At 35.9% G+C, this 10,424-nt stretch overlaps 1 protein-coding gene across 1 annotated transcript; it reads left to right on the top strand.

Moving 5' to 3' along the window:
• Nucleotides 1-838: 838 nt before the first annotated feature.
• Nucleotides 839-3,466, top strand: LOC107490485 (uncharacterized). Its single transcript, XM_016111263.1, has one exon. The coding sequence runs from the start codon at nt 839-841 to the stop codon at nt 3,464-3,466; it is 2,628 nt and encodes an 875-aa protein (XP_015966749.1).
• Nucleotides 3,467-10,424: the final 6,958 nt, after the last annotated feature.

Raw genomic sequence — 10,424 nt, 5'->3', positions numbered from 1 at the left:
AAAATTCATCTTTAAAAAATCATTTGTTCTCCAAATTAGTCTATAAATTTTTTTTAAGTAAATTCGTTTTTCAAAAATTTTAAATTAATCGCATTAGTCCTTCTATCATTTTCTTTATTGATGGCATCAAAATTTGTTACTATGACACGTTAAGTAATACTACAACATACATATGAGTCTTAATTGACTACTAATATGATAAATTTATGAAATTATATCAAATCAAAACCTAATTGAGGAGAGAACTTGATGTATTGGAATCCCTCCATTTGGGGTCGATTTGATCTAATTTCATAAAATTATCATATTAGCCGCCAATTAGGACTACTAAGAGTGTATTATGGTGTCACTTATCGTGTCACATCAACAAATTTTAACATCATTAATAGCGTAAGGACTAAAATGACTAATATAAAATCTTGGGTAAAAAACTAAAATAAGCCAAGGAGAGCTCCAAATTACCCAAATCAGCCAAATCAAAAATCCACACCTGAATCCACCAGAACGAATTATTATATAATTCGAATCAATAAGATTCGAATTATACTCTCAAGTAATTCGAAGTGATATAATTCGAATTATGTGCATGTAACGACTTAAAGTAATTCGAATTGACTTAATTCGAATTACTAGGAAGGAAACAAAATAAAGTAATTCGAAACAACTTGTTTCGAATTACACTTAACTAATTCGAATTTAGTTAATTCGAATTAGTATGTTAGCGTGTGATACATCATAATTCGAAACAAATTGTTTCGAATTATATATATATATATAGTGCGAACCAGAGCTGTATATATATGCTGTGAACTCATGATGCTCTCAACAAAGAGGGGAGATGGCTAGTGCGGAGAGTTTCCTAGTGCTGGTACATTACAGAGGGTCGATTAAGAGAAAAACTCGGTCCGGCGTGAAGTTCACTGATAAGGATCCCCTATGTATTATCGTGACGCCAACAACCACCTACGATGCTCTTGTTAGCTCTGTGCTGGAGAAGCTTGGTCTCGAAGGAGTTAAAAGGGTCAAGAAGTTTTTCTACCGCATTCCAACAGCGGTGCTCCATGACACCGTGAAGTTCGATTGTTCCACAATCGGTAGTGACGAGGACTTGCAGGTTATGTTTCTTTGTCGTAGGCAGTTTCCCGAGGTAAGGACACCAGAGTTGTTGGCAAAGTTGGTTGATGTGGTATCCAGCTCGGGTGGTTCGAACCGGAATGCCAATACTATAGCCGCGGTTGCCGGCTCGAGCTCGAGACCTGCTGTTGCTTCATCCTCTGCTCCTGTGAATGAGCCACCGATGCAGCCTGTTGCGTCCCCTTCGTTTGCCGTTGATCTGAGCGGCAATGTTGGAGACGAGGTTCGGTATGGGGAACATATTCCCACCGAGGTACATTGTCCCACACCGGCTGGCTTTGGTGATGGTTTGTTTGATGATCCAGATGACGATGGCGTGGAGCCGGATATGATCGCTGATGAAAGCGGCGATGATGTTGGAACTACTGTTCCGAGAAGGGCTACAGGTGGATCTAGTTCCGGCACACAGCAGTATCCACCCCATTTTTCGTCGTTGGACCTGGATGCCATGCGGCAGGACGAAAATGCTCTGCAGCCCTCAGGATTTGGCGCTAGAGAAACCGAGGGGTCTGCCGGTATGAACGAATTCCAAGTTGGCCAACAATTTCAGGATAAGGATGAGGCGCTGTTGAGTGTGAAGACGTACAGTATCCGTCGAGGGGTCCAGTACAAGGTCGTAGAGTCTGACTACCGCAGGTATGTGGGAAAGTGTTCTGAGTTTGGGAATGGGTGCACATGGCTGATTCGGTTGAGTCTCCGACAGCGAAAGGGTATCTGGGAAGTGAAGCGATACAACGGACCGCATACATGTCTCGCCAGCTCCATCTCCAGCGACCATAGGAGTCTGGACTACCATGTGATATCCACCTTCATTATGCCGATGGTTAGGGCTGATGCAGCTGTGAACATCAAGGTGCTTCAAAATGCCACGGCCGCACACTTTGGGTTTAGGCCAACGTACAGGAGGGTATGGATGGTGAAGCAGAAGGCCGTTGCCGTCATATATGGGGACTGGGACGAGTCGTACAATGAGCTCCCTAGGTGGGTTTTAGGAGTTCAGCTGACGATGCCTGGCACTGTAGCCGTCCTGAGGACTTGCCCTGTTCGAGTTGGGGGACAGGTTGACGAGTCGCAGGTCTATTTTCATAGGCTGTTCTGGACTTTCCCCCCTTGTATCCAGGCATTCCGTCATTGCAAGCCTTTGGTTAGTATTGATGGCACCCATCTATATGGGAAGTATGGTGGAACATTGCTAGTCGCCATTGCACAGGACGGAAACTCGAACATCCTCCCCGTGGCATTTGCACTAGTTGAGGGTGAGAATGCTGAGTCATGGTCTTTCTTTCTTTCCCACCTCCGAGAGCACGTGACACCTCAGCCGGGTCTGTTAGTTATTTCAGATAGGCATAACGGCATCAAGGCAGCCCTCGAGGCTCCGGATGGGGGATGGCTACCCCTGGCTGCGTACCGGGCGTTCTGCATTCGACACGTTGCAGCGAATTTTGCCTTGACGTTCAAGGGAAAAGATGCCCGGAGGCTTCTTGTTAATGCCGCATATGCAAAGACCGAAGTGGAGTTCGACTACTGGTTTGACATTCTCCGCTCTGAGAATCCGGCAATGTGTGACTGGGCGAACCGAATCGAGTATTCGTTGTGGACACAGTACTGTGATGAGGGTCGGAGATTCGGGCACATGACGACCAATATTTCGGAATGTGTCAACTCAATCCTGAAGGGGGTAAGAAACCTCTCTGTTTGCTCGCTGGTGAAGGCCACATACGGAAGGCTAGCAGAGCTATTTGTTCGTAAGGGTAGGGAGGCAGAGGCTCAGATGGGTACTGGACAACAATTCAGTCAATACCTAGTAAAGTGTATCGAGGCCAACCTGAAGACAGCCAGGTGCTTCACGGTTACTGTTTACGACAGGGATAACTCGGAGTACACCATTGCTGAGACGACTCCGACAGGTTCATTCTCTCTTGGTACGTACAGGGTCTCATTAGGGTCTAAGACTTGTGATTGTGGATACTTCCAAGCACTTCATTTTCCCTGTCCGCACGCACTGGCATGCTGTGCTTATTCACGACTTACATGGCAGCCTTACGTCCACGAGGTCTATCGCCTTAGTTCCGTTTTCGGTGTCTATCAGATGGGATTTACACCTCCCATTCCAGAGGGTTTCTGGCCACCTTATGCCGGGCCTACCGTTATACCGGACCCTAGTATGAGGCGTGCGAGGGAGGGTCGTCCTAGATCCACAAGAATTCGCACCAACATGGATGAAGCAGATCCGAACCGGCCAAAGAGATGTGGCCTCTGCAGGCAGCCAGGTCACACCAGGCGTAGTTGTCCACAAGCCGCAGGCCCCAGCGGGACTGCTGGAAATCAGTAGGAGATTTGCTATGTCTGTTTTTATTTGTTAATGTATTAGCACTTGTCTTCTAATTGTTTTTATTTGTTAATGTATTAGCACTTGTCTGGAACTAAGTTGTTTCCTATGTGTAATGAAACTTGTTATTCGTACCAAATATTTCTGTTGAATGTCTTTTAAATGATTGAAATTTATATCTAAAACAAACAACATTATATCATGGGATGACTGATAATGAATAACATAACATCAAACTATAAATCATAACATAAAAGTAAAATACATCGACGTAATAAGAAAGTACATAATATAAATATGACAACAAGACATACAAAGTTCACATTAAAAACAAAGTACATACCATAACAATGATAACCAACCAACAAGGTACACAATATAAATATAACAACATGACATACACCACTATCCATGAATCATCTAAATAGGTGCGATCCAGTGCCGCAACGGCGTGGCACCCGTGTCCGGTAACCCCTACGTATAAGTGGCTCCTCATCCTCAATTGACTCGTCGCTGTCATCCGGAACTGGCTGTCTCGGGGTCATAGGCGCAACATGCACGGGTCTGGATGATGACGGGCCGGCAACTGAATGTGATCCAATACTCTGGGCCGATGCTAGGGTCCCACCCATGGCAAAAGGATGCGTAGGAGCTACCGTGGCAGGCTCGTTCAGATCTACATCTAGGGGTGCCTGTGTCCCTGTCGTCTGAACCCGTCCGGCTGCTGCCTCATCCTCCTGCATGATGGTCCGGATATCATCAAGGAAATGCGGTCCACCGAACTCGGCCACAATGCCATCACTAGCAAGTAAGTCTCCAAACATCGAGCCAGGACTCACCCATGGAGTACTCTCCTGAAGGGTATGATCATCACTGGGAACACCAACGAAATAATCTCCAAGACCTCCACCACCAAGCCCAGCATCAGTGTGACTCGTGGGATCTCCCATACCAGATCCATGCGACCCACCATCATGCCCGCCCTGATGGGCCCTATCAACCCCCGCAACATCACCTCCCCCAGGCATCTGGGCACCCTGTCTAGCAGAACCCACCCTCCTCCTGCCTCCACGACCACGAACTCTCCCCCCACCCCTAACTGGGTCGTCTCCGGCATCCATAGCCCGATCCACCCAGTTCCACTCACGCTGGCTACGACGTGTCCTAACTCGTGCTCTCCGCTCAATACGACGTCTGTCAGGAACATCCTCGACCCGATCCATATCTGGAAGTCGGCCTACACCCCTCTGTGTCAGGCAACCACTAACGTAATCTCCGTCGACTGGCAACCCCAGCTGGTATGCGACGTCCTAAAGCGTGATGGTGCACTCTCCAAACGGCATGTGGAAGGTGTGCGTCTCAGGCCGCCACCTCTCGACGAATGCGCTGACTAGGGGCTCGTCTAGTCGGAACCATCTGTCGTTCAGTCTCGCAAGATGGTACAATCCGGCCATCTACAAGTACGGAACGTACCTCTCATCAAGACGCATCCCCTGCTGCCGCCTAACGCTGGATATGCAACGACGAGGCTGGCCAGTACATAAACCGCATAATTAGAACAGATGCAGAAACCACTAACATATTCAATATATTTGATATGGAACCAGAAAATAAATCGTGATGGGTAAAGGATATATGAAACAAACGACCAACATTTTATACACAAACCGCTCACTCAAACCACGTGCAAATAACATTAACAAAAACATATGCATTTTCACATTTATCATAAACCACTACCCTTAACCGCTAACCATCAGTAAAACCACTATCCAAAACCGTTAACAAAAACCGAGTACAAAAATCACTAACAAAAACCACTGGCCTAACCCGCTTGCTTAAACTGCTAACACTAAAATAAACCGCTATAAAAAACCATTAACAAAACCCACTACCATACTCCACCAACTCAAACCACGCCCCTAAACCGCTAACCATCACTAAAACCACTATCCAAAACCATTAACACAAACCGCTTACAAAAAACAATTTCAAATACCACTAACAAAAACCACTGGCCTAAACCGCTTGCTTAAACCGCTAACACTAAAATAAACCGCTATAAAAAACCATTAACAAAAATCACTAGCCTACACCACTATCCTAAACCGCTATCCTAAACCACTCACAGTAACATAAACCATTATCAAAAACCATTAACAAATACCGTTATCATAAACCGCTTTCATAAGCCACTAACCTCGTCGTTGATCACACCGGCGATATGAGCAACTCCATCCAAACGATAAAGCCTTCCCGGATCGTCCCCCATCGACAAAAAAAGCTGCTCTCCTCTTACTCGTACCAGACGTGGGTCTTTTTCTCTGGGATTTGGTGGGGTTGGAGAATGAGAAAGTGATTCGAATGAACTTGGTTTGAACTCCTTTTATAGCCGAAACCCTTGTAATTCGAATCAACTAGATTCGAATTACTATGCGAACCAATTTTCACCTAATTCGAATCAACTAGATTTGAACCACTCTAAAGTGCAAACCTCCTAATAATTCGAATTAACTAAACTCGAATTACCTAAGTACAATTCGAAACGAGTTGTTTCGAATTACTTCGACGTCTTGCATGTGTATAATTCGAGTCATATCAATTCGAATTATATTAATTCGTTGCATACACATAATTCGAATTATATCAATTCGAATTACGTGAGAGTGTAATTCGAATCTTATTGATTCGAATTATATAGTAATTCGTCCTGGTGGATTCAGGTATGGATTTTTGATTTGGCTGATTTGGGTAATTTCGAACTCTCCTAGGCTTATTTGGGTTTTTTACCCTAAAATCTTTGAAGGACAATTTTGATTAAAACAATCTTTCAAAGACTAACTTAAAAAATGAGTGATCTTTCAGGGACTAATTTGACCATTTATTATATATACACACATATATATACTGGTTATTGAACCGGTCAAGTGATCGATTTAATGGTTCAACCGAAATCGAACTGTGATGGAACCGATTTAATTAAATATACACTAATTCAAAATTTAGAATTATAGCACTTCAGAATCCAAAATTATATTAATTCTATCCATAATCAAAATCCAAAATTATATCAAAATTCTATCCAACATTCAAAATTCAAAATTCAAAATTATATAGTTAATTAACAAAATAAAAAAATTAATTGCAAAACACTTAAACTCATTGCAATAGAGAGAAAAAAAACTAGAGTTTACGGCGGCCGAATAGATGCCAGACGATGATGAAACTTTCAAACTATGCTTCCGATGATGACCAGAGGACCAGACGACGATGACAACCAGAAGACTCTCGATCCACGGCGGTAGAGTTCCTTCTTGGACCGTTGGAGAAAGACCGGAAGAGGAAATTAAGGTTGAGGGAGGCTATGTGTGAGTGATTCTTTGAGGTGGGTTGGGTCAATATGATAATGGATTTTTTTTTTTTACATCAGAACGATGTTATTTTTGGTGAATATCAAAATCAAAATTTTTAAAAATTCGACCAATTTACTAATTAACTATCGATTTAATTGGTTTTTTATCGATATTTTGCAAGACGGTTCTAGAAATTAATCAAATCGATCAAATGATTAGTTTTTTATTAATCTACTCGAACCAATAGATTCAATCCAATTTTTAGAACATTGATTTTCAGACGTTTTTATATATGTGAGATTTTATTTATTCATGTAGTAAGAGTGGATTTTTTTTACCTAACAAGTCTTTTAGATTAGGTAATATACTCTTACGATTTTTTTTTCCAACGCAATATGTTAGGTATATATAATAAATCAGAATAAAAAAGTAAACCTACACTGTTGTTTGATTGTGTAAGTTAAAAGTTTTAATTTTGTTGATTTTAAAATAATGAATAAATAAATCAAATAATTATTCGTTTCAATTGTGTATATATATTCTTCATAAATTATAAAGCTTGTTAATAATTAAAAATGATAACTTATAACTTCAATAAATCAAACAGTTTCTTTGAATTGTACTGTTGATAATTTTACATTTCAAAAATTATAACAATAAATATTTTAATTTTATCATGTACATGACATGAATTATAAAGTTTGTTGAATTTATCAGATTTCCACTTTTTTTTTTTTTGTTACACTACACCAATCTCGCAATTAAATACTTATGTAATTTCCTTTATACATTAGGAATACATACAAATTAAACTTCGATATAAATAAGATTTAATTATTTTATTGGTCTTTATAATTTTATTAAATTTTTAATTAGATTTATATATTTTAATTAAATCCTTACACTGTTTTTAATTTTATAATTAAGTCATTTTTATGTCAAAAACGTTAAAATTAACAGAATATTTTTTTAAAATACATACGATCAAATATCTAATTAAATTTTTAATTATGAATACTTTCAATTTGTAAAAAAATATTTAGTTAATTCTAAATATTTTATACTATGAAAAACTTAATTATAAAATTAAAAATAATATAGAGACTTAATTGAAGAAAAAAAATATAAAAACCTAATTATAAATTTGGTAAAGTATAAAAACTAATAGAATAATTAAACTTATAAATAAATTAGAATAAAGTATTATTTTGACATCTAATATTTACAACAAAATCCTAATTTCGTTATTAATAATAATTTAAACATTCTATTTCAATCTCAAAAAAACTTTAAATAAGTTTAGTATTGTTTCATGATTAAATTTGACACAAAAAATTATCATATTTAAAAACTAATATAACATTCGACAATTTTAATATGTAAACAAAATTATCCTACTAATAATTACTAACGTAAATATTTTAATTTTCTGTTAACTATTCGAGTCAAATTTAACCATAAAATAATATTAAATTTATTTAAAATTTTAAAATTAAAATAAAATATTTAGAATATTAAGCATCAAATTAAAATTTACCTTAAATATTAAACACCAAGATAGTAATTCATCGTATAAATTATGAAAAGTAAAATTAGACAAAGATTGCGGCTTTTGGATATCTTTATTTGTAGGTTTGCCTGATCTTTTATAATAATAATGGTTCGCCACCTATAACCGTGTCTTTGGAGTCTTTTCAACTCCGAGTATTTCTATTTCTATTTCTATTCACTCTCCTTTAATTTTCTAACTGTGTTTCGAAAACGACTCAAGCCAAGCCGCGTCCCACCATGTTTTTTTTAACACAAACCCCTTCTCACAACCACCACTGCTTCCACACGCTCCCATCAGTTATGGGATATTGCTATTTCAAATTTTACCCTAACAACTTTCTTAAATGTGTAATAAGTAATAATAATAAAATAATAAATTTAATATTAGTTAAGATAATAAAAATGTTATATTAAAATAAAAAGTTATGGGTTTAATTTTTATGAATTTAATTTAAATACATTATTAATATTAAATAATTATATATATATTTAATCAAATAATATTTATCAATAAAAATAAATTTATATTGATTATGTAAATAANTAGTAATGGACAGTTAGAAAAAAATATTTATACACTAACTCTTTCTCACGTAGTTAATAAATAAAAAAAATGAACTAATAATAATATACTAATCGATACATTAACACACACACACATATATATATAGTGTAAATTTTCTTTTTCAAAATATTATTTATTATATATAATCTATAACAAATGATTTTATTTACTTTAAGAACTAAACCAATGACTTTTTGGTTTTAGTATAACGTCATACTTGCCGTGCATCTTGATTATCTCAAATTTATTATTATTAATAATAATTTTTAATTTATAAAAAAATAGATTAATAAGTAAGGCAATTGCTCCGATATCTTTTAAAACTGGAAGATAAATTCTTATACCTTGTGTCGTATATTTACAGTTTTTAAAATACTTTACTTTGTATATTAATGCTTGCTTATACTATTACAATTAGAAAGTTCATACTATACCTAGTTACCTACCTGTAGCTTAGTGTAGCTAGCTAATATTTTATTGTCCTTCCGTATATTCCCTCGATAATACTTATCACTATATATACCCAGTTCTTTATTAAAAATATTTAGGAAAAAAATATTTCAGTCATAATTAATTAAAATTTTCTAAAATTGATTTTATTTATATAAATTATTTGTATTTTAATTTTTCATTTTATTCTCTTATTATTTTACTTATCACATTCTTAAAATTTTTATATATTAATTATATTAATTATAATAATATATCCTTAGCGCATCAACTCAATCATATGTCAATATTTATAAAAATTTGATATTCATATTTTAGGATTGTAATAAAACTAATAATAATATCTCTTAAGCGACGTTAATTATAATTGATTTATATAAGACAAAAATTTCATATAATCACTACTTTATTGATTCATCTCACGGATTTTTTTATTTATGGCTTATTTCGATGTACCTATGTATTTTTAGAGAAGATAACAAAGGTTACTATTATTAAATATGATTTATTTTTTTAATTTATAATTAAAAAAATATTGAAGAATTCATATTTATTGTCGGTGTATTTTTGTGTATTTTTATATATGATTTGTAGATCTATATACTATTTAGAGATGATGATAATGGATTAAAAACGTAGAATTGAAAAAGCTTAAAAACAAGTTTGCTAAAAATTAGTCAAACTTATCCATTTTTATAGAGTTTATTGGAGTCCGACAAAAAAAAATCGTATTTAAAAAATTAAAATACAAAAATCATGTGAAAAAAAAAATTTTTATTTTATAAATAAAAAAATCCTTCATCTCACCATTATTATTGGAGGCAGGGGAAGTAATGTGAAGGTCATCTACATTCAGAGACAAAAATCATGACTTCTCTGCAATTGAAAGTGCAATCAGAAAACTTGATGCATTAATTATTCTTGGAGATAATACTAAAATTAACTTATTTAATTGATAATTTTATCCATAATATTTATGAATTTATATTAATAATTTTATATTCATAATATTTATAATTAATAAAATTTTATAATTAATATT

This window comes from Arachis duranensis, chromosome 5 (assembly GCF_000817695.3).
Source record: "Arachis duranensis cultivar V14167 chromosome 5, aradu.V14167.gnm2.J7QH, whole genome shotgun sequence".
Taxonomy (NCBI): domain Eukaryota; kingdom Viridiplantae; phylum Streptophyta; class Magnoliopsida; order Fabales; family Fabaceae; genus Arachis; species Arachis duranensis.
The sequence above is the reverse complement of the archived record's forward strand: the minus strand, read 5'-3'. Positions and strand labels throughout refer to the sequence as shown.

Bases quoted from the DNA above. Each gene is read 5' to 3' on its own strand.
- LOC107490485 (XM_016111263.1), top strand. From the start codon at position 839: ATGGCTAGTGCGGAGAGTTTCCTAGTGCTGGTACATTACAGAGGGTCG.